Source organism: Ambystoma mexicanum, chromosome 7p, assembly GCF_040938575.1.
Source record: "Ambystoma mexicanum isolate Mex_15411 chromosome 7p, UKY_AmexF1_1, whole genome shotgun sequence".
NCBI lineage: Eukaryota > Metazoa > Chordata > Amphibia > Caudata > Ambystomatidae > Ambystoma > Ambystoma mexicanum.
This window is the reverse complement of record NC_090939.1, coordinates 887,583,935-887,609,566: the sequence shown is the minus strand read 5'-3', so window position 1 is coordinate 887,609,566 and position 25,632 is coordinate 887,583,935. Positions and strand designations below refer to the sequence as shown.

The following is a 25,632-nucleotide window of genomic DNA, read 5'->3' as shown; positions in this document are numbered from 1 at the left end:
GCATTGCCCCATTCCCCTATAGGACAGTCCGAGTCCGGTACGTATGCAAGCGGATTCCTCCCATCTATACTGGATCCTACAGTACCTGTCCATCTTAGGTCTATAACATGGGTATTGTTGTCGCACATGATTGCTATTTGTTTTAGTGCGTAGGAAATGGACAAATTAAAATATGTTGTTTCAATTGCATACACATGTGGCTACTGGACGTAGCAGAGACCCACACAAGCTACGTTTTACTTACTCTGTTCAATTTTACGACAAAGCACGGCTGTCCGATATGGAATCCAAAGTTTGGGTCCTCCCGTCCTGAGCATTCCCCCAGCATGTCTGTGGTGAACTGACAAGCGCGTCTATTTCGACCTCCGGGGCTAGACAAGAGGGCCTTGATGTTTTCAACTGAGGTGCAGTTCACATTCCGGATCGACTGCGTTGTTGAGTTGTATGCTGCAATACACCAATGGTAGAAGACGCACATTTAATCAAAATGGATAGTTTGACATTTTTTGGAAAGCATGATTTACTGTTTTTGGGGGTTATCAAAATGATCAAAGTATAGGGTATGGAGTCTTAGTGTGTTGGATGATAGCAACCCAGCTCCTGATTCGCCATTGGACGGTAAATGAATATTAAAACGTGTAGTCCTGTTTGTGAAAGAAACATACTATAATATATACAGGGAACAGGGCTATTAATAATTATATTGCAGGAGTGGTCACGCGGCCCCTGTTTCAGGAAGTGCTTCTAGGGCGTCCTAGCCCTGCGTGTCCTATTCAAAGGGAGACCTTCCAAGGGCTTTGACTACTCCTGTTTGCCCCTGTTCACGCCTGATCATGCGCTGACTGGCCACTTATTTGTCCATCTATTTTCTCATCTGTCTTCATGCGCTTTCCTGTTCCATCCAGGATAACCCACCATATTTCCCCTCAGTTATCTTCTGCTCGCACACGCGATCAGGGGTGTTGCTAGGTCTGGAAAAGATCCGGGGCTAAGCTAATGTCAGGACTGGCGGGACTCGGGGCTAGCTATGGCCTTTTGCTTGTAGCCCCTGAGCTTCTATCCGGGGCTACAACCAAAGGACCCGGGGCCATAGCCCCCTCAGCCCCCCCCTAGCAGCGCCTCTGCACCCGATCATTCTACTCTTTTCTATCCCCTTGTCACTTCTGATGCCATGCCCCAATATAATTTTGGTTTTCTGAATGCTCGATCAGTTTGTAACAAATCTCATTCTATTCTTGACTTATTTTTTCGCAGTCATTTTAATGTTCTCTACTTAACCACAACCCGGATTACCCTTGATGCTTCTTTTATTGCAGCCTCCTTTCACACTGCTTCGACTTCATTCTTCCACAGTCCTCACCCATGTAAGCGTGGCGGGGGCACTGGAATTCTCCATAATTCTTTCTGGACTCTCCTACCTCCTCCTTCTAGCCTCCCAATATTTATTTCCTTTGAATATCATTTTTCTTTCTTTTCTGATGCTTTCCCTGTTGTGCTTCTTGTTGTTTACCATCCTCCTGGTCTAGTCACTGATTTTCCTGAACATCTCGATCCCTTCTTATCCTACCTTCTTCCATCCTCCTCGCCTTTCTTTTTTCTTGGGGACTTCAATCTCCCCATCTCTAATTCGTCTTCCCCTCTGCTGATTTCGCTCACTGGCTCCTACCCTTTGCATTTTCTTCCCTCCCCTCCTTCTCATAAATCTGGTTTCGGCCACAACCTATTTTTTACTTCACCTCTTTCTTCTTCTCCTGTGTCTTCTTGTCGCTTTTATGCTTCTGATCACTTGCTACTTTCCTTTTCCGCTTCTCCTCCAGCCCTACCGATTTCTTCTTCTACCTCGACTACCTTACTATTGGCGGCTTCATCTAGAAAGCTGTACTCAGCACAACAATAAATTGGTTATTGTTGGGAAAAGGGGCCACTGAGGAACGCAAGTATCTTCAAAGCTATGGGTAGCCAACTAGAGGGAAACTAGTTCTATTTCCATGCAATATGGAGGAGGTAAATAAGCATATTAGCAGCCTGGCAAAACATCCACTTAGTTACTAGCCCAGAGTTGGTAATCATTAAACAGCATGCCATGTTAGCTTCAGTTATGCATTTTGAAAGGGAATGATGTGCGAGTCTTTTGTTTGGCCTGAAGACTAAGCTATGGTCTTGAATTCAACAAGCACACTTTGTTATCTCAGTACTGGGGGCACTGCTGCAATCCATACATCCAGAACCAAGGTTATTTTTCAGTAAGATGTCCTCCCACCAGGACATCCCAAATGAGTAGCATGACAACATGTACATTGCAAGGATTTATAGCTGATAAAATGTGCATACTCGATGGCCCTTTGACATTATAACTTTGTTGTGGTTAGCACTGCTTGATGATCCCAGCACTACTTTCTAGTTTTGTGCTCATCGGGTAGTGTTCGGGTATAACACTACCCACCTTTTGTTAAATCTGTTTTTAGCTTTTTAAAAGCCTGCTAAAGCTAAAGGTTTAAGATCAGAATGTTTTCGAAGCATGTTCTTTGTTATTTTTTAAGCAGAACATATTTCTGTTACCTTCAAGGTACGTTTGAAGACTCTTCTTGTAGGTCTCCCAAGAGGACGGATCGGAAATGTTGAAGCAAATGTCAATATCCTCTTCGACATAATGAAACGGTCGAATTGTCACACCTAGAAGAACAAAAGATTCAAAGGTAGTCTACGCGCTTTTCAAAAGAATTTAAACCTGATATGTGCATTTTTTTCAGGTACCATAGCAACAAGTGATATTCTGGCTATTTATTTGTAGTCACAAATACATATATCCAACCCTCTCCTCAATGATTATTACCTTTTAAAATAGTAAGGACGATGTAAGCTCTTGAATATAAATGTGCTGATCCCATTCCCAAGGTGCTTTATTTGAGCTCTGCATTCCCTTGCGAGAGAAGGAGGTTTTGCTCTTGTCCTGGTACAGCTCGAAAAGTCTCACTGATCCTGATCCCCAATGTTTTGAGGGTCATTTCAATATGCACAATGAGTGGGTCATTTGCAACTGTAACCTATTCAGATACAGGGATGAGTAATATTGACTCAAAAGACAAAACAATGTCCATCTGTTTTGTGCAAGATAAAATCCGTTGAGTTGACAGCAATGGGTGATTATGGACTAAAGTGCTAACCTTGACCAGCACACACATGTGGGAATGGCTGCTAATTCTGCTTCAACCCTGCCCTTACATTCTAGGAAGCTGGTGGATGAGTCATTTTGGGTTGGGAAATGTAAGAGGAGTACCAGATCATTGGAGGGTGGTCCAGTTCTAAAAGTAAAAATAAAACGAAAATCTTCAGAGAATCAATTAAGGAAGGTTCGATGGGACTCTGCTGCCTACCTTTAAAATCACAAGACTTTATTTTGTATGAGGAACAACCCCATTAACATATAACTAATACACATATTAATGAAACAATGCAACGTCTGTTAACAGGAAGGAAAAACTGTGGAGAGACAGGAGTACTTACACCTTCAGAGGATGTAAAAACACTCGAGACCCTCAGGGCTGTGGTTGTGATGATGGTAACACCCGATTCCAGAAGCAATGGCTGTTTTTAAGGGTTGTTGTTCTTTGAAGGCCATTTCATGTACCCAATAGGTGGATAGCTATGACTATTCAAATGAACACCACTAATGACAACATGGCGTACTCCTCTGTTGGACATGTACACCCCCAACAGTGTTTTGGGTTGCTACCAAAGCATGATTTGAGTTTCTATCTGCCCTTCCAAGATTTTAATGGCAGTACACTAATTGCAACAGTGAATTTTACCAGCATTTTACCATCGGTACCCGAGTGACATCTCTCTTCAAATCGAATTTTATTAATGTTATACTTAAGGAAATAATCATCTTATAACCCCAACACAGAAACCGGCAATCATGAATAGTTATATATATATATATATATATATATATACAATAGCTGCATATGATCCAAAGTTGCTTTATTAAACCCAAAGTAAAACAAAGCCTGCTTGCCATTAAGTACATCGCGCAAAACATCTCCGGTTGACAGACTCATCAGCTCCTAAGTAAGATCATCATCATCTTCATTTTAGAACTCATTATTTTTAATTCCCTTCCTAAGCCTCCCACCTCGTACCGGATGATTTGACCATCGACAAAGCTCAGCAAGAAGATGAATCTTTCCTTACAGGAGAGTGTCAGACCGGGAATTGAGTGGCTGTCAGAAACTCAAAATATGTTATATGCAATTCTCTAGTGTGAAACCTCAGCAGCATTTCTTTCAAGGTTTTCCTGCCTGGGGATATAACCTGCTGAGAAATAGACAGTCGATCTAGCTTTGACCACATGAGGGATTATGTAAAGGCACCTTTTATTCATAAAGTTCCCCCAGCATGGCAGTATGAGTGACAGGATTGCTGGTGCAGAATGCTTGTCTAACATCAAGCAGCATTATGTCAGTGGGTATTGGGGATTAGTCCTGATCTGGTCCATTCAGGGGATTGGTGGACGATCTTGTTGGTTGTGTGGTGCAGGGTACGCGTGCCACGAAGATTGGGAGGGCCAAGGAAAAAGGTCCACAAGACGTAATTCACCATTAACTATTTATCACAAAATAGGGATCCAGCAACACAACTGCTTTGAGGGTTTATACAACTCGGGACTGAAATGAACCATTTAGAAGCCTTATGGGCTTATTTCAAATTCACAGAGGGTCTCGTATGAATCCTTGTACTACTCCAGTACACTGGCTGATGTAGATACAGCTAGTAAGCACGAGAGTGTGCTATCCCAGTGGCTGTTTTAACGTGGCATTTACATTAAAGTTAGCCAGAGACACATTATGATATGTCCTATTTCCTTGCCACATCCCTTTTTATCAAAAGGAGTACCACCTGGGAAATTCTTCATGGGGTAAGGGCACCTCCCTGTGGATCTTGAGAGAGAAAAAATATGTTGCTACTCATGTGTGGTATGCCAAGTTTATACCAAATTTGATTAAAAATATATTCACATGCAGAACACTGATGACAGGTGTTCCTTTTCATATCTGTCTGGTTACAAATTGCATATGGGCACCTTTAAAACTAAATAACATAATAATTTTTATTTTATTTATTAGGTATTTATAATGCGCCTATACACAATGTGTTCCAAGGTGCAACAAGACAAAAGGGGGGACAGGGATGACAAAAACAAAAATGGCCCTAATAGCCCTTATGACATTCATATCGTGCAAGCGCAGTATCAAGAAGTGCGGGGCGCAGGGGAGGGGGGGAAGTGCCGGTCAAGGCGGAAGGGCCCACGGGTTAAGCGAGTGCCAAGGGAGGCCAGCTGCACAGAGCCAGGGGAAGAAGAGAGTGCTGGGGTAGAAGGTCCACAAGCTAAGAGCGAGCAAACGGGTCTGAGGGGCTCAAGGGGTGCAGGCCCAGCCAGGCTAGTGCAGGGGGAGGAACCCCAAAGGGGCAGGTGCCGGTTGAGGGGGGTCAGGGGAGACCAAGTGCAAAGACTGGTCGAGGAGGGTCTGGTGTCATGTAAGAATCTGAAAGAACCAGGCAGCCAGTCAAGAGGTAGAGGGGGACATTAGCAGGGGAGGGTGAGAGGGAAAGAGGAAGAGAAAAGGAGGGTCTTGAGAAGCTTCTGGAACTTAAGGAGATCCGGTTCAAGTCTGAGAGGGGAGGGAGGCCATTCCAGAGGGAAGCACCTGCCGAAGAGAGAGATCTACCCCCACTCTCTGCTTGGAAAAGTGTATGATTTGCAGAGAGTTGAGGCTAGAAGGCTGAAGGGCTCTAGCCGGTTTGTATTTAGAGAGAGAGAGTTGGATGTAGCAGGGTCCCAGGCCCCAGAAAGGCTTGTGGATGATGCAGATGGTCTTGAACCTGATCCTTGCAGCAACCGGGAGCCAGTGGAGAAATTTTAGGGCTGTAGAGATGCGGTCCGTGGGCTTGAGATCAAGGATAAGCCTAGAGAGAACCAGAGTTCTGGAGACATTGAGTTTCTGAGGGAAGGTGAGGAAATGGAGAATGCCTCCAAGGAGTTGCAGCTGAAAGTGGCCCTCTTTGCAAGGTACGTGATGTGAGGAGAGCAGGAGAGAGAGAAGTCGAAGATGACACCAGGTTTTTTGCCACACAGGAGGGTGAGGGGAGGGGGCCCATGGAGGGCAGCCAGAGTTTACTAGGGAAGTAGGGAGCTGGGGTCCCAATGAGAAGGATCTCAGTCTTACTGGCATTAAGGCAGAGATCGTTAGCACTGCACCATGCCCGAATAGCAGACAGAGAGTCAGGAATGAAAGACGAAAAGGAGGAAGCAGAGGAGGGAAGCCTGAAGGGGAGCTGTGTGTCGTCCGCATAACACTAGAAGTTAGGAGAGAAAGCAGAGCTCAAATGGGCTAGAGGGGCAAGGTAGATGTTGAAAAGCCAAGACGAGAGGATAGGGCCCAGTGCAGAGCCAGGAATGTGATACCAAGGGCATCAGAGAGCAGACTTATGAGGGTGGCATGATTGACCACATCAAAGGCAGAGGAAAGGTCAAGAAGAATGAAAACGGAAGGAGAGTTGGAGTCGAGGTTAGAGAGCAAGTCTTCACGGGTGTTCAGGAGTGCAGTTTCCATGCCTCTGGCAGCTCTGAAGCCAGACTGGTGGTCGTGGAGGCAACCAACAGATGTAGGGCCTGATTCGTGGAAGTGTTTTATAATGGTGCAATCCCATAGCAAAACGTTCCATGAATCAGGCCCTTAGTGTGGTGGATAAACTGGGAGATAGCCAGCTTCTCCAAGAGTTTGCCCAGGAAGGGGGTAAAGGAGATTGGGCCGTAGTTAGCCAGACAGGAAATGTCGGCAGAATGCTTTTTGAGGTGAGGGTGTACAGGGGATTGCCTGAGGAGTAATGGGAAGGATCCAGTGGCAAAGGAGTGATTACAGAAATCAGCCAAGGCTCGAGCAAGGGAGACAATGTTGCCCTTGAAAGTTCTGGAGGAGCAGGGGAGCACCTGTTTGGAGGAGACTTTGATACAACGACTTGTCTAGAAACCTCGCCAGGTGATATGGGAAACAAAGGGGAGAGTAGGAGGGAACGGGAAAGGGAGCCAAGGGAGGCCTGAGAGCTGGTGAGGGAGAAGGGTGTGATGTAGAGGACAGTGAGGACAGGATTTCCAAATTGTTGGAGATGGTGAGTTGAAGATTAGAGAGGGCTGTGTCAGAGTGAGAGTCAGTGGCAGGAGTAGAAGGGGGAATGTAGGTGATGGCAAAAGGAGTTACTGATACTCGCTTCATAGGTCGAATGACGGAGAAGGAGACGGGCAGTACGGGTGGGAGCTTAGCCGGGGGAGCCAGGAGGTCCAGGTGAGAGGACAGCAGAGCATAATCAGACCAGGAGAGAGGAGTAATGAGAGGGTTGGAGATGGGGATGTCTGCAGCAATGAGAGCATCCAAGGTGTGCCCGGCTGAGTGCGCCGGACCAGAGGAAAGAATGGAGAGGGATAGAGTCACACAGAGGTTGTGGAAGAGTACAGAGGCTGCATCAGGGAAGTCAAGGGGAATACTGACGTCTCTGAGGAGGAGAAGCTTGCAGGTGGAGGCCAGGAGAGAAGAGGTGAGGAAAGAACACTCAGAGAGGAAGGGGGAGACCGGGCCAGGGGGCATGTAGATGGTGGCCAGAGTCAGTGAGAATATAGGAGAGACAACAAGCCTGCTGACCAGGCATTCGAAAGAGTAGGCCTGAGTGGGTATGATAGTAGCAGGGACCCAATCAGGGAAGATCGGGGCCTCTCCGCTCCTGCACCCGTTAGGCCTGGGCTTAGAGAATATCTTGTAGCCCTTCTGGAGGAGAGTGTCAAAACTCATGGCAGCGCTGGCCGTGAACGACGTCTCTGTGAGAGCGAGGACGTTGAGGTCGAGGATTTCAAGGAGGTGGCAGGTGCCAGAGGAGTGTTTGGCAGCAGAGCGAGAGTTGAGGGTAGCTGAGAGGAGCATGTTGACACTTTTGAAGGTCTTCCGAGGAGGGATACAGGAGTGTGGTACACCCGTCGGAGGTGGCCGAGGGGCAATTGGGGTGGCAGAAGGAGGAGTGGAAGGAGAAAGGAGGGAGTTGATGAGAGATGGAAGATGCCTATCTAGAAGGAGGAGGTTGGGCTGAGAGCCCTGGACCATGCCTGTGCAATTTTCGGTAGACGTTAATGATGGCCCTAGAGGAAAGGAAGGATGCCAAGAGTATTTCCCAATGCGTGCCACCATTGATGGCAGAGGAAGAGAAAGGGGAGTGCACTGAGACCATATGGAAAATCCAAAGGTCCGGAGAGAGAAGGACAAAAAGATGTCGGTGACAGTCTTCCTGGAAGAAGCGTTGACAAAGGTGTCAGTGATGGGCAGGCCTGAATTGGAGACCAGGAGATCCTTCTTTAACTTTTTCCTTCCAGACTTCGACAGAGGGATAGGATAGATGATAAAATAGCAGTTACAGAAGATAGGGGAGATTGAAAGCACCATGGAGGGAGAGCGTGGACCCCCGATCACCAATCCATGAAACAGAAGATATGGTATGTGTAATGTGTGTGAGTCTGTTTCTAGATGGTCTGCGTCACGCCATAAAGGCATCTGTGGCTATATCTGAGCCGTGAGGGCCCCATGCTGTGTTGTTGACTGTCTCAATGGCACACTGTAGGTGCAACATTTACTGAAACAAAAAAATAGCAAATATATGTTAAGAGCCCAGTCAATGGCCCCCAAGTAGCGATTTCCATAAACAAATACTTTTGTCACACTAGTTTTTAGAAAAGATTCTTAGATTAATAATCACATTATTTATAGAAATATATAGATAGTTTGATTAATATATATTTTTAAAACTCTTCCTTTAAATATTTGTGCACCCGTGGTACCTGTATCTTGTACACGACTGTAGTCTCGGAAGTGTCGTCTTTGAAAGTCATATGGCTGTATCATGGTGGGCTGTGAGATGGCCCATGCATGTATGGCAGAGACAGGGTGCGCTGTAGGAAAAACTATCTTTACGTTTCTTTTAACCACTCATATTCTGAAAAGGCTTTCACAAGTTTTCTCTGAAACCGTTTCACACTTTCTTGTTACCTGGTCTGCATCCCCCAATTAAAAACCTGTAACGAGTTCTGGCACGCGCGCTTTTTGGAAGTAGCTGTTTGCTGGGAGACCACGCTGCTGAGACTCCCTGCTACATCGTGGAGCGTGCAAGACCGATGTCACGATTGGAAGCACCGCCCCTTTTCGAACAGGAAGCTACTTAATACATGGTGCGCACGCTTGTCGGCACGCACGCTTTTTGGAAGTAGCTTTAGAAGTAGCTGTTTGCTGGGAGACCACACTCCTAAGACTCCCTGCTACAATGTGGAGCGTGCAAGAACGGTACGACCTCTGTAAAACTGAATATAAAGACACTCTCAAGCTCCTGAAGATAATTGCTAGGGATTTATGATAAGATTGCTTTAAAATTGACATAATATAATACCACTATTTTTGATTTTAGATATCACAATTGGAAGCACCGCCCCTTTTCGAACAGGAAGCTACTTAATACATGGTGCATGCGCTTTTCGGCGTGCGCGCTTTTCGTAATTAGCTTTAGAAGTAGCTGTTTGCTGTTTGCTGCTTTGCGCGCAGCGATGCGCGAGTGCTACATCAGTATTGGTAACGTTCAAACCTAAATCTATTTAGCAGAAATTAGTGATTGGTGATTTTCCTGTGTTGAATGTGCATTTTGAGTAAGGCATATGTGTAAACTCTTCTGAGAGACATACGGTAAGGGCATATGGAATTACGGTCCTTTGGGAAGCCATTGGGGTAAAGCTGGTGATTTTAATATGAAACCTAAAGCCGAAGTTTCGTCTGTTGATATAATGAAAAGGCCAAGTAGAACATGTAAACGTAAAGTCATTTGCAAACCCGGTTTGCTACCGGAAGGAAAGCTAGCCAAAATGACTACGTTTTTTAACAAAAATGGGAGCACATCTCATGTAAACCTTTTACTGTTGCTGATAAAGATGATATTAGAAATGAGTTGATTGAGGATTTAATGCTTAGACATCTTTGCATTGGTACTAAGCTGCTCTCTCTGGTGCTACAAGAGTCAAGTTAAATATGTACAGTGAATGATGCAAAGGCAGCTATTAAGGGAAATGCCACTGAATTTGGTAATGAATGTCGGACAATCTGGGGGAGACACAATTCTGCTAATTTAATACCAACCTATCCTCCTATGTCTAATAATACTCTTGATGACATGTCGAAATTAACTGCTAAATCCCAAAATATCTCTAACCAGAATGAGCTAGAGATGAATGAAGTATGTCCTCCAGTGGTGAGCCAGGGTAATGATACATGTGGCAAAGTATATTCTGTTTCTCCTGACGAATCAGGCAATGATGCGGTTAAATACAGCAAAGCAGATAGATTTGTTGTAGATCCAGTAATGGGATTGATAGTATATACAGATGAACTCATGCTAAATGAAGATCCTTTAGACTGTTTGCAAACCCCGCTGATACATATTAGTAGTACTATTGCTAACAGCACTGATTCCTCGAATAATGTAAGCTTTGCTGCTATGAAGACCGATGAATTGTACGAGGCTTTAGAAAGGGTTCTGACAGATCTAGTTGATAAATGCGTAATGATTGAATGGAAGTTTGTCCATTCAGTCCTCCTTCATAAAAGCATTAATAGAGGACAAAGGATGCTTAGAGAGGTAGGTGTCAACACAGATGCTGTTTGGCCGGTGAGCTGTCCCTCTGAAATGGTAGCTGATCTTGCCCAGCCAGTTATAAATAGCCCACCTAGCAACGCTACTGTGGGCTATACTATATCTGAGTCGAAAAATGATAATAAGACTAGATGCAACTATGCAAAAAGTAAAAAGGCTTGGAAACAGCATAAGAAGAAATTGTCTCAGGCTGCTATGTATAGTAGCAGAACTGATTGGCAAAGCAAGAATGGCTGTATTGTAAAGGATGTGGCCAATGTTAATATTGTTGAGGATCCTATCCCTATTCTACTGACTACCAATATCCCAGTACCTAGCAAACCAAAACCCACTCCTCTTATTAAAGAACCCGATTTTGTGGGTGTACACACAGTGGCAATTGACGCTCCTGCACAGCAATCTAATATAAATAAATAAGCCAAAGAAAACAGTGAAATCTAGATCTCTGGCTCCTACTGTTAATTCCACTCTAACTATTTTAACGCCGACATTAAATAACTGGCTGGTAATGAAAAAAAAGAAGGATAAGAAATTAAAAGTAACCAAAGTATGTGGTATCTCTAATACCGTCCTGAAAGATATTCAAATATTATTTTACGAACCGAGTATAGAGAAGTCTGAGCATCTGACACCCAAGAGTAGTCCCGATGTGGCTACAATAAGCAGTAAAGATGATAAACCGATAAATACATCTGTGCGATTTCAAGATACGCTGATGGTGGATGACAATGAACCTACCTACAAGAAAGATCCAACTAACTTTATTAGAGCATTACAATTTCAGGCTATCAAGAGGACAGGCTCTATAGAGGTTCTTAACAGATGCCACATTGTGGAGCTTTGTGCAGCCATTGTCCCTTTGCGGATGGGGACATCCAAAGACTTCAAGATAGCAGACCAATTGGTTACCACTATGTTGGTGACCACGAATGTGTGGTGTGCAGATATTGTCACTCTGGTGTTCATACTTAGCTACCACGATTTGTTTGATAAGTTAGGCTACACATGTAAAGAACCATCTATGCGTAAGGTTAAGATTCACAGGCTACCAATTGCTATCAAGTCCAATGAAAATAATGATCTGCTGTAATAGATATCTTGCCAACCACTATTGATCTGCAATTTACTAAAAATAGTGGTCACGTGGCAACTGACAAACAGCCATCCATTAATATACCTGGAACCTTAACTATACCTAATAATAACCCTGCACCTGAGCCAAGAAGAGATCTAAAGGCAGATGGCTATTGGCAATGGCTATCTATGGCCTTTAAACCCCATTTTGAACAATATCCCTGACGAGATTGATGTAATTTTATCTTGGAATATGCGTGGTAATCTACATTATGAAGGTGATGATGGGATGTTAGCTAATCTGCATTGTTTTTGTATGATTGCACTGCAAGAAACCTGGCTTTATAAAACATGTGATCTTGATGGATGGTGCACCATAAAAACCTGGCAATGAAAGGGCAAAGAGGTTGCCCTAAAGGTGGCCTGTTAATGGCCATGAGACACCTGTGGACTGGACTTAATACTAGTTGGTCCACTGAGATCGTGCTTGCAGTGGTAGTTAAAACTAATTTACCTGAACTTCCCTTTTTGTTAGTAGTAAACATATACAATCCGCCCAATGGTGTTTGTAATAAAACCAATCTTGCCACTGTAACCAGAATTTTAAAAGAGACTGACTCTGATATGCCTATTATGATACTTGGGAACTTTAATGCCAAGATAGTGCTACCTGATAACACAGTAAGTGATGAGACACGCTCTGGACCTATTGACTATGGTTTTTCAAATAGATATGGCAGACCCTGGGCTAGTTTGTTTCTAAAACACCATTTGATAATGCTTAACGGCGACTCAAATAGTGATGCCAATCGAAGTGCAACTCGTGTTGGAGGGCTTAGCCTATCCACAATACACTATATTGTGGTGAATGAACGAGCCAATAGTTTGGTGATTGATATGGCAATAGGTAACAGAGAGGAAAATGACCACCTTCCACTTTATTTGCTGTTGAAATACTCAAAAGTAGAGACATTATATCATCTGAATGGCAACACAGATATTAATAAGGCCGCTAATTGAATTATATGGAATCCCACAAAACTTGTAAAAGCGAAAGAGATTGCCGAATATTAATTGAAAGGCTTTATAGACCAATTGCCTAATATAGCAGAAGAATGCACAAACTGCATTATAACCAAATTTGAATACTTGGTCAACAAGATTAAAGAAGTCTCTACTCATAAACGGAAGTATGCCAGCAATAGTGAATGATGGAATCTTTCACATGGAAAGCATAAGATCTTTGATTGGGATATAAGTAAAGCAAAACGGCAAGTTAGGTAATCAATTAAAGATATCATAAACTCACATAAGAGTGATGCCACAGCCCAGATAAAATGGGCTAAAAAACAATATGTAAGGTGGCTACGCCACCATCAAACAGAGAAGGCGGAAGAAACATGGCCTGGCATTGCCGCATGTGCTCAGACAATCACCAGGGCATGTGGGCAGCAATAAATGGCGCTAAGAGGAGATGTCTACCCATTAATAGTGTTGTAGAAAGTGAATGGGTCATACATGTAAAAAATACTTTCGGTACACAGATGGTTGGAGGCGGAGGGAATGATGTAGTCGAGTCTAAATGGTATGGTAGCTATACAGTGGCTAGCCTAACGAAATTGATAGAACAGCTACACACTTCTAGGGCAACCGGCCCGGATGGGAATTGCAATGCTCTTTTGCAGATGGACCCCGAATAATGGGAAAATGCATTGCCCCGAGTCATGGCGTGAAAGCATTATTTTCCCGATACATAAGAAAGGGGAGTGGAAAGAACCTAAAAACTATAGAATGCGCGCTATGCTGGATATACCTGCCAAAATATTCACAAAAGTACTGCTCAGTGAACTTAATGAGTGGATTACTAATAACCAGATCCTCCCAATTAACCAATCAGGCTTTAGAGCTCAATCGTCCACTATCCACAATATTATACATTTAGTGTCTGCTGTGGAGTACTCGTGAACGGTCTGGAAACTCCCTGCATATGTTGTATTTATAGACTTCACAGCAGCATTTGACACTATTGTGATAGAAAGATTATGGATAAAATTAAGAAAGGTATCCCGCCGGGTTTACTCTATATGATTCAGCTGCTATAATCTGACACATCTGTCAGAATCCGCCTTGATGGAGAAGGTAAACTATCTGAAGCTATTCCCACCCTATGAGCAGTTAAACAGGGCTGCACGTTGGCGGCGACGCTGTTTAATCTCTATCTGGCAGATTGTCTTAACGAGATCGGGGTACTCTCTGTTGATGCTATTAAGATTGCCAACCTACAGCTATGCTGGTTAGGATATGCTGTCGGTCTGGTATTGTTTGATTATACGGCCGTCGGTCTGCAAAATGGGCTAAATGGTTTGGTGCAATTTGTTGAAAAAAATGGCCTGGAAATAAATATTTCTTTACCCAGGTGATGGCATTCTTAGGCAAAGTTAAGCATTCTCGATTTAATAAGTATAAGTGGTATGTTAATAATAAACAAATTGAGCTCGTTGAAGGCTATGAATATCTAGGCGTTGTCATGGACCATAAATTAACATGGAAACAACTTTGGCTTGAAACCAAATTGAAATGTATAAAAATAGCAGGAACCTTGAGTCAGTTTATTGGAAGACAGGGAGGTTTTTCAGTCAATACCGTTTTATTATTATATTCCACCAAAATTGTATCTTGTCTTCTCTATGCAGCAGAGATATGGGGGAAATCAGCAAGGTGGCAGGAAACATTTTAAGATGGCATTTTAGATTACCAACTTTTGTAACTTGCAAATATATTTTATTAGAATGTGATTTTAGATATGCCAGAGACATCTTAGAATATAAATCTGCCATGCTGTTTGTAAAATTATGTACTCTTACTAATAATACATTTGTGGTGGAATTGATACAAATATTTAACGAGAGAGAAAATCATTGCAATCTTAATTCAATTTATTTATTATATCTGACGTATGTTAGATGGGCAAAAGACAATGGGCCTCATTACGACCCTGGCGCTAATGGGTTAACGGCGCCGTAAAAGGCTGCGGCGCCGTTAACCCATTAGCGCCTTACTACGAGGTCCCTTTGCCTTTAAAGTAGGGACCCACAAAGGGACCTTGGTGCTAAGTACGGTATCGCAATTTGCGGTACCGTACTTAGCGCCTTCCCCAGTCCCATTGAGCCCTATGGGGCACAAATGGGAATGGGGAAGGGCCAATGTTCAATGGGGAATTACCGCCCCGCCAACCTTGAAATGGGGTGGTAATTCCCCATTGAACATTGGCGGACTCGTTGCGATACCGGCACCAACCATGGTGCTAATAGCGCCATGGTTTAGCGCCAGTATCGTAATGAGGGCCAATGCTTCTAAATGGCTGTATTATTTCCATGCTAAGGTGAAACATTTATTGAAAACATCTATCTATAGTTATTCCAAAGAACGAGATATGATATACCTAGCTACTAAGTCCACTAGTGGACAATCTTTAGCGCATTGCTCTGTAGAGACAAAAAAAACGAAATACCAATATGCGTTTCCCCAACATTGCACGGTTAGATGTTATCTTCTGTTCAAATTGAATAAATGGGTATCAGGTAATATTATCCTCATATATGTGGTCGCCATAAATAATATCGCTGGGAAAAGGTTGCGGCGATATTGTATGGGTGACCATGTATATGGGGACAAGGACAAAAAAAAAAAAGTTTGGGGGTTGCGGTGGTGTCCCCCGCATGTTCCATGCAATAATGTTGCCACAAAAAACGGCCATTTTTCCGCGATATTTTTGCATGGCGAGATTTTTGTGGCGACATTATTACATGGAACCAATAAATGTGATAAAATGGAGATGCTGGGTGCCAAAATCAGCATTGCCAGAAAGTTGAGATTATGTAGTCTACGTGCACTGTAAATATAGAAACTGCTAAACACCCCTTGTGTTATTGCGAAAGCCTTAATCAGCTGAGATATAACTATTTGACAAGATATAAGAATTCTAGGAAACTAGATAATATAGAAGTGACATGGAAGTGGTTGGTAGAAGGTAATGATATTAATCTTATCTTTCATATGATGAAATTTTATGAGCTGATTTTAACTATTTTAAAAATGTTTCTGCTGACATCTTTGTTTTATAACTTACCTGTTCTGAATTGATTTTAGAAATTGAAGCAAGTATGCATTTGTATTGTGTTTGTAATATGTAAAACCAGTGATGGCTATGAACATATTTAAATAAATAAATACCTTTAACCGCAAGCTACGGGTTGTGCAAACCAATCTGTGGGCTATACCAGTTCATTTAGCAAGCAGATTGTCCAATGGGAAAGTTTTCGGAACATTCAAAGGTTATAATTTGTTGCTAATAGCTGATAATGGCTGTCACTTAAATGGAAAGCAGTCGAGGCATTAAAATGGAAAGGCAAAATAGGTAAGTTAGAAGCCAAGTAACAGGACCCCTTACGGCTGTCAGTAGGAGGGACCTCAATATTATTATCGGTTTATTAGCCCCACAAAGCCTATGTCCTCTCGAGCACAGCTCAAGGACAGCATGTACCCAGCGCTTAATTTGTAAGAAAATACGTGCCAGGGCCCAAATATTTTCAAGCACGTTTGTGACACTGCCGGGTGGTCAGTTCCCTACCATTGCTGCCACCACCCACGACTGCTGCCCACAATGTCAACACATAGGGTTAAACTACAGCTCACACCTGCTCATGGGGTTGATGGATGGTTCTATGTGATTTTACCTAAATCATTTTCAGAGAGGTATTTTATAACAAAACATTTATAACGCAAAATCATCACATTTTTTTATTTTTGGTGTCCTCCTCAAGCCCCCTTTTTCCCTATGCTTTTAACCCCACCCAAACCCCCTCCCCACCCATGTTAACCCTTTACCCCACCACCATATATATATTTTAAAAAATCAATGTTTTTTCATTATAATTGTTTCATTAAAAAAATCATTCTCTGAAATGTTTTCTTTAACATCACTGGATACTTCATAATCAATCTGAGTCTGAGACAGTAAGTGCCGGGGTTCAGAAATAAGTGCCGGGCTGAGCCCTGGCAAACACACCAACAAATTAGGCAATGTTTAAAGTGAAATGGATGACTTTTTTTTAGCCATGCATTACGCTTATTATTTTAAAAGAGCTTCTGTCTGAACTTTTTCTTCCCCGATTAAAATGGAAGCCGTGTACCTGGATTCAATGCTTTTGAAAGGAGACCTTTTCATTCACAAATCCTGTGGCTTTGCTATAATGTGGAACTGCAATAGGGAAAGGTGACCCTCACTTCGGGAGTAAGAGGCGTGCACCAAACCCATGATCCCAACACAGCATGGGGAGTCCCAATGTGATACTACAACACGCACACTAACACTGCAGCACAGCAACGACACGTGCATCTCTCTGGGAGGAATTCACTGTATCAATATTTCTCCAGATCGAACCGCCCCTACCAGAGGTACACATAAGACACTGTGAAAATAATGTACATTTAAAAGGAGTCCATTCACTGAAAAATGACTGGTCTTTGTAGGTACATCTGAAAATATGTGAACTTAATTTACCATCATTGATCATAAGCATTGTCTTGATGCTTGGCAAGGCTAACTCCATACCTGGTGATAATAAGCGATCCTGATAGTCTGGTACGTATGGGTTGAGAGTCTTCATCAGGGAAAATATCGAAAGGGCAAACAGCCCAATTATCACTGCATAGAAGGCAACATAATACAGACTGATGTACACTGTGAAGGCAAAGATAAGAACGGCGTAAGGGTGTGAAGGAAACATGTATGCAATACAAGTCAATTATAAAGTTTTATATTATGCAGTACATGATTTCATAGCCATATCTAAAATTATTGATCGTTCTGCGTTAACGTATTTGGACACTTATGCTGAAGTCTTTTAATGCTCTTTATTTTTTGTTGTAACTTTACTTTTACTAAGATTTTTTGTAAAATACAGTAACAGGCCAATTGGACACACCACTTAGTAAATCATATTGGTCCTATTCACTTTATTTTGGCCTAAAGAGCATTTGTGGCCATAAAATGTCCTGGTTCACAAAACAGCAAAACACAAATTAGGACCTTCACGGAATGATAAGAACTCTTAGGGCCTCATTACACGGTGGGCGCTAAGGGATTACCGGCACCGGTGCCGGTAATCCCTTAGCGCCCTACTACGAGGTCCCTTAGCGGGTCCCTTCCTTAACGCCTGGTATTACCAGGCGTTAAGGAAGGGACCCGTTGAGGGACTTCAGAGCTAATAACGGGCCCGCTAATAGCGGGCCCGTTATTAGCTCCATCCCCATTCCCATTGAGCCATATGGGGGCTCAAATGGGAATGGGGAATGGTTCCCGGAATGGGGACTTAATGGTCCCGCCAAGGTCGGAATGACCTGGTAAGTCCCCATTCCGGGAACACGGACCCGGAATGCGGTAAGGGGGTAGCCATGGCGCTAATAGCGCCATGGCTACCGCCTACCGTGTAATGAGGCCCTTCCCGACTTGTTAGTAAGGCCTGCTTCTGCAGCCTTGCTTGGAACACTCAAAGGAAGGCACCGTGGGCCATGATCATTTAACCTCCAGGAGGCTATACAGCAGACTCAGTTATGCCATTATCGCTTGATCAATTAAGTGTTTAGCCCTGAAGACGGATACGAATCCGAAATGCATTGGCTATAGGACACTATGGCAAATTGTACTGTTTTTTTGAAGCAATTAAATGACTGAGTCATACAAAATACAAATGAGAGGAGATGTGATTTAATTACTGAAATGTTTTGAAATGGTTTGAACCTTTACATTAACATTTAATTTCACCCTATTTCCAGGGCATAAAGACAACTCTTGATAGGTTCAAAGGCAACTCTGAGCCTTTTTTGGTTTGGTATTGATATCCTTGTGCCAAAGGATTTGTTTGTACCAAGGTGCTCCATAAACATTACTTGCATTCTATATTAAGTTCTATAATTGGAGACAATATAACAATATATTAACTATGTGGTGCCTGCCCTCGACTACCCATTTGCTTCCGCAGCTGGCCAGACCGGAAAAGTGCTCTAAAAATGCCACATAAAGCAGTACTAATATTTAGAGTACAGAATCCTGGTATGTGAACCCTCCATTACACTCCTTGAGCACCTTCGCTGCAACATGAGCGTGGGGCAGGAGTGTAGGAACCCTGCGCGCTTTGGGATGTGTGTGTGTGGTGTGACAGGATTCTGCATTTTAAGCTGCATCCCTTGAGCTGTTGTCTGGCAACTTGCTGCAGGGCCAGGGCTTTCTAGCGAGATGGGAAGGATGGAGCATCACAGGGTAAGAGGAAGGCCTTTTGTAATCGGTCCCACCTGTGAACATGCGTATGCACACATTGCCCTGCTTTTTGACAATTTGCAACCATGCAGATCTGCGCTGCTACTTCATCAACGCCCGCCATGCATATGCAGAATGCGTTCGGCAAGAGCCTCAATACAAATGAGGGAAAAAATGCACCTGGAAAAGCAGGTGGAGCCTCCTAGTTCCCAAAGAAAAAGCTCGTCAGTTGCTTGTGTAGCAATTTGACTCTGCCCCAACTTGGCATAATTAAGAATTGGAACCCGGGAAAATGTGCAGGAACACTTTTCACTTTTTGTTTATAAAAACATTTTTCGCGGTGCTGGAAAGTGGTTTACCTAAGATCCATAACACTTTCAGACATACACCCTCCCCGTGTTACGTTGTACTTCCAGGCACTTGTGCCATGTCTTTTGCTCTTTTTTGTGTGACTCAGGCACTTTTGAGACACCATAGTACCGAATTCTTTGAGTGTTTTAATGTATTTCTTTGTGAATTGGCTGCTATGGAGCTCATTGTAGATGCACTCGTAATTTGGCGACTGGAGGCTGTTAAATGTAGACATACAACGTAGGCAGCTCCCTGCCGCCAAATTGTGGTCATTTGCACGGCGGAGTGCAAATGTGCAGGTTTTGCCCTGCACATTTGCACTCTGCTGTGAAAATGAGTAAACACTGCCTACCATGACAGGTATTGTTTAATTGAAATTGTTAACGCGGCAAGCCATTCAAGCATGGCAGGCAAGTTTTAATGTGGATCCCTATGGAGGCTGCCTGGTTTATGCTGGCACATGAAACTAGGGGTGCCATAGAGATCCCCAGCATTCTGCCCGGATTGGCAATGCAAATTAATGAAAATGTGGCGTGGTGTGAATGAAAGGTGTAAAAGCGTTACTCAAGGCTTTTACGCCTTTCATTCAGCTTATGCTCGGAGCAAAATGAGCGCCTATATGTCTTTACTTAATGTACAAAGTCACACGGACCAAACTGTCATCTAAATTGTTATTAATTCATCTGCACCCTACATTATCCGTGTTAGCGTCTCAATTGGTATTCATTCTACTGCCTTTTACGTAATATGTGTCACTGTTGCAATTGTCATTAACTAAATTGCACGCTTTTATAAGATAAAGCCACACGTTTTGGAGCAACTAGATAGTGATTCACAACATCATGTTAGCCGAGTGAAGGATACGCGTGCAAAGCACAGGTAATACGCAATGTGCGCTTGCCACCCTTTGGGCCTGATTTGCAAAAGTATTTTCCTATGGGGAAACCCCATTGGAAAATGATTTGTAAACCAGGCCCTTTGTGGGCGCAAACTAATTTATTTATGAATTGGCCACTAAAGGTCTTGGCGTAATACACGAAGAAACACAGACCAAACTATGCCATCCGTGTTATTGTCTTAACTGTTATCAATTCAACTGCTCCTTTTTATGCGCAAAAATGCTCTGTTTTGGAACTTTTTCGCCTTTGAGAAATCTAGGGAGGGATTCCCAGAACTCATTAAACCAAGTGGAGGATATGCTTGCAAATCACAGGCAATACACGAGCACATCTGTTGCAGTCAAAGAATGGCCCAGGGCTTCAGAAAGGGGTCTGAGCTCATTTTTGACAGGGCACGGAGGGCTTCAATGCGGACTCCAGCAGCAGAATTTCAAACAAGACCCCCCTGAGAAAAGTTAAACGTGGGATGTGTAATCGGATTTATTTGTTTTGGTCGAATGGCAACTCATCTCATTATTTTACTGCACTTCCCTTGCCTTTCTTCCGGTTGGGGTGATGCACATGAAAAGGGGCAGTAAGGGAGGTGAGAGGATGGTATTTTATGGCGAAAAACTGTGGTAAAATGGGTGGATGTATCTTGACAGTGATGGATAGTGAATTCTGAGAAATACACTTCTGTGGGGGGTGTCTGTATTGAGCAAAGTACATTGAATTCTACCGCTTTTAGTCCTTTGGGGGCTTCTGGAATGAGTGAGAAGACGCATGCTTGCAAACGTGGCCCTGTGAGGCGTTTGCCCCGAGAAAGGGAAACTGCATCCTCAGCCAGATAATGTACCCTTTGGTGGTCTTGCAATTGATGAAGGCAGTTTGCATTCTGTGCAGTAACATCCAGAGTTGGGACGCAGTAGGAAAGCAGAACTCCGTTGATTCACGGCGACCGAAACGCAAACCGGAAAAGAGCGACTCTGTTCCCGCGCCCAATGTGTCAGCGCGGTGCAACAACGGGATTCTAGAATAAGACCCATGTAGAACTCGAAAAAGAACGGGTAGCCATGAACTCCTTTCTCTAAGGTCGGTCTTGGGTTCGACTGCTCTCTACCTGATTGTGCAGGGACACCATATTACAAGTGCGAGTGGACAGTTGTGGCCCGAACTACCCCTACAAGAAGCTGTGTTCTTTGGCCCTGATGAAGCCAGAGGGTCTGTGATAATATGACCTTCCTGCCGAAACTCGATTTGTCCTATATCAAGTTCTCCATCTATTGTAACACATTTTTGTCATCTATGAACTGGCATGCCTGAGGAGTGGGTTCATTCACCACACTCTTGGGAATCTTTTGGTTTTCCTATTTGGTCTTGAGCCAGGACCAGACAGGAATAGTCACTGTCATCTTCAATGTTCTTCAATTGTGTTTATTTTTGCCAAGTTTCGATGTATGCAGTATTGTTGAGGTATGACTGATGCATGGGTTATGTATGTAGGGATAGGGTTTTGCAGTATTTAGTTTGTATGAACATTGATTGCTTTTTCCACGTGTTGTAATATTTTGATGTACATTATCAGCCTTTGCATTAAAAGGACTTTCCCACAGATTGCTTGCAGCCTATGTATTAATGTAGTGGATTGTTTTGCATGGGACATTCTCCGTTCTGGCTTTGATTGACCCCCATTAGTTCTGTGCACCTTGAACATTCATATTGGGAAGATCTCGTGTGTGTTGCTTGTAACATCCTGTGGAAGCATCTATATTGAGGAGAAAGTGCATTCTGGGACATATATTCCTGTGTGGACCTCACTGATGAGAAAGAGTGCATTCTATGCCATGTAGTACAGGGGGGCCTCTATTTCGAGGGTGGCAAACTGCCTTTCAGCATATTTAATCATATAGAACAACTCTCCTGAGTGTGGCAAGTGCAGTTTAGTGCTGTGGGAGGAGTTCTTACTTGCTGAGATATGTGCTCCCTCTGACTTGCACTCCCTTAGGGATAGCTGCACTGATTGAAGCTGAACACATTCAAGGACAAGTACTTGATATCGGTCTTGTGTTTTTTTAGAGCTCAACATTTGCCAAAAGGCATCTCGCCACTGTTGAATTAAGAAAATTACCAGACGACCCAAATCAGGAATTTATATATCTACCCAGGTTCCTAAAAAGACATGTATTAAGGTGTTCTTTCTGAAGATCAATATACTGATATCAAGACACATATATATACTTAGGTTTGTTTGTACCGTGTTAGCCAAGGGTTGAATAAAATGTTGATCCAGAAGAAAACAATGAGTCAATAGCTTAATTAGGCTAACAGTCATTTATTTTGCATATTTGCGGGCTTTCATGGAATGTCTCAGCTTCCTCAGGTAGAGATGAAAGGAAGCATTTGAAAAACATCACAGCTTTCATAGCCCCTCCTGCAGATACCCAATTATCTGTGCCTGTCTGTACCTGATTTGTAGTTTTTCTCAGAAAGGCATGTGGATGAATAGATAGATAGATAGATAGATAGATAGATAGATAGATAGATAGATAGATAGATAGATAGCGTTCCATCTTTGGCACCTTGAAATGAAAAAGACCTATATCCGACATTTAAGCTTTTCAACTTGGGTCCATTTAACATTTAGGTCATTTGGGACCTCAGGTTCCTCATTGGGACATAACGAGATAATCGTTGTGCTAGGATGATCAGCGTTTTACCGTAAATGGCGTTGTGGATTAAGTAAATTGACAAAGATAGCCAGTGGATTGATGCAATCCTTAGCAAGGTTTGTTCAAATTTGCCATCTCTCAGCAGAAGCCTGTCTGCCATTTTCTGGACTCTGTTCAGATGGGTCATGGAGCTGTCTGGAGACATAGGTAAAGCCATTTTCCCAAACCAAGTCTTGGCGAAAGCAAAGAGTTTGCCAACATAATCCTATGGGGAAAAGCTCAAAATGGAAGGAGATGTTGATGTTCCCTCATATGGAAGAGGCAAAATGTCACACCCATGGATATCGGAGAGAAGAGTGACAAGTCAGTGTTCATCATAATGCCTACATTCCTCACAGATGGGAGGGGAGGAGGGCACTGGGCAAAAGACTCTGACTAAATTCCATGGACTCATCTCAGCATTCGCAACCAAAATCTCTGCCTTGCTGGGGGTTACCGGTCATTTGGTCGAAAAAAATAGGTCGACAGGACAAATGGTCGACGCAATTTGGTCGAAAGACAAATTGTCGAATTTTTTTTTTGTATTTTCACATTTTTATTTTTTTGGGGGGGTCCCCCCCAACACTCTTTTTTTGCTTAAAAACCCTTTTTTTTCCTAAACGAAAACCTGAAAAATATATATAAAAAGAATTTAAAATAATTTGACCATTTGTCTTTCGACCAAATTGCGTCGACCATTTGTCTGTCGACCAATTTTCTGTCGACCAAATGACCGGACAGCCTTGCTGGGATTAGTGTTTAAGATATTCTGATCCATATACTCTTTGATTGCAGCCAAGTATTCCTTCAATGTTGCTGGGGGCAACTCACGACCTTCAGATAGTATTAGAAGAATTTGAATGAACACAAGTAGTTTGGGAAAATATTCCACTCTGGCAAAAAAGATACGCCAGGGGCTAAATGTAAAAACTAAGGAGGCGTGGCAATAGGGATGAAACTACTCCACATACTAAGTGTTTAGGTAAAGGCTTAATGTGCCTATTTTAAATGACTGAAAATGAAATGGTTAGGAGACCAGATCCACAGGTGGACTTTATCACATACTCCTAAAGATTGCAGGCATTTCAGAAGCATGTCATGGTCATTATTGTCATACACCATGGACAATTCCAGCAGGACCAAGGCACCATTGGCACCGCTGCCAACATCTCCTCGGAATCAATCAAAGACTGTGGTGGTAACCATCTTAGTACTACCTTCTGGTCTAAATCCCAGGTGTCTGGTGTCAAGAACATTATGATCTTCAACAAAAGTGAATATTTCAGTAGTTGAAACACATTTCAGTTGTTTTGCCAGGAACGGGAGTTGTGAAATGAGTCGAAAGTTGCTCAGATCTTTAGGTTGTAAGAAAGGTTTATTTAAGAGTGGTCAAACAAACGCCTTCTAAAATTCTTCCGGGATAATGCCATCATTTAAGGACACATTGATCATGTGGAAGATAGCTATTGAGAAAAGGGTAAACATGCTTTTTGCCATTTTATTGGAACAAGATCCAAAGGTGAGACAAAGCATCTCAAAGAGCTTAATTTAATAGAATAGATACTGCATTTGGGATCAGGGTTTCCACTCATCCAATGTTGGAATGGGTCCAGCTTTTTCATTCCTTTCACCTTCTCTCCAGTGAGTGTTTAAAAGAGAGGGATCAAACAGGTCAGATCATTATTTCTATTTTGGCAGAATGAAGTTGGTGATATTATTTATAATGCCAATTCCAATATATCTGTGAGGTGGGGACTATTCCAACTTCTTGGCAGGAATCAATATTAGTGACGGCCTTCAAGCAGGATGCACAGGATGTGCTGGCTTGTTATAGACTCCTGGCCATGCTAGATGTCACCTCCAAGCTGTTTGCAGGCCTACTTTTCAATTACTCTCGGATTGGGTACAGAATGCCCATCTCTTACGCACCCATCAGTGTGGCTTGGGCCATTGATGCCTCCTTGCTGTATTTTTATAAAGTTAATGAACGCTGATACCAGGGTGAGAGTAAGACTGCCCCAGGAGGGTGTTTTGTTGAACCATTATCCCACTAATATCGGACTTAACAGGGCTGTGGATTGGCCCCCCTCCTTTAGAAGCTCTAAGTAGCCGATGTAGATTTGGTCCTTAATACTGCATCCAACTTCCCTCCCCTTTTCTGAAATTCTAAAACAGTTTTTTAATGTACGCTGATGACACAGTAATTATGGATAGAACGTCTATTGGACTTCAAGGCTCTTTGAATTCGCTACTTGCTTACTCCCAATTAAATGTACTAAAAATTAACAACTCCAACACTAAGACCATGATATTTGCCGGGAAGGTTAAGGGTAGGGGCCTTTTCACATGGTCCCTGGATAATGTGCACTTAGAATCAGTCCTTACATATAAGTATCTCAGCGTCTTTATACAGACTTCACCATTTGTGCATTTAGAGGAGAAGACAGTTGCCAAAACGTGGGGTAAATGGCTAGCAATCAGGAGGGTGATAGTCCAAAGTGGGGGAGATCTCTTGAAGCATGAGTTATGGCTTCCAGGATGGCAATTATTCCAACCATCCTGTACGCAATGA

General features: G+C 43.0%; 1 protein-coding gene across 1 annotated transcript in view; it reads right to left on the bottom strand.

The window, feature by feature from the left end:
- Window positions 1-25,632, bottom strand: part of ATP4B (ATPase H+/K+ transporting subunit beta) — a 132,381-nt gene that overhangs the window by 91,588 nt on the left and 15,161 nt on the right. The window contains exons 2-4 of the mRNA XM_069637129.1: window positions 17,420-17,548; window positions 2,560-2,673; window positions 245-447 (exon numbers count right to left, since the gene is read on the bottom strand). Coding sequence (XP_069493230.1) covers window positions 245-447; window positions 2,560-2,673; window positions 17,420-17,548 — 446 coding nt within the window. The remainder of the gene's footprint in view (window positions 1-244; window positions 448-2,559; window positions 2,674-17,419; window positions 17,549-25,632) is intronic.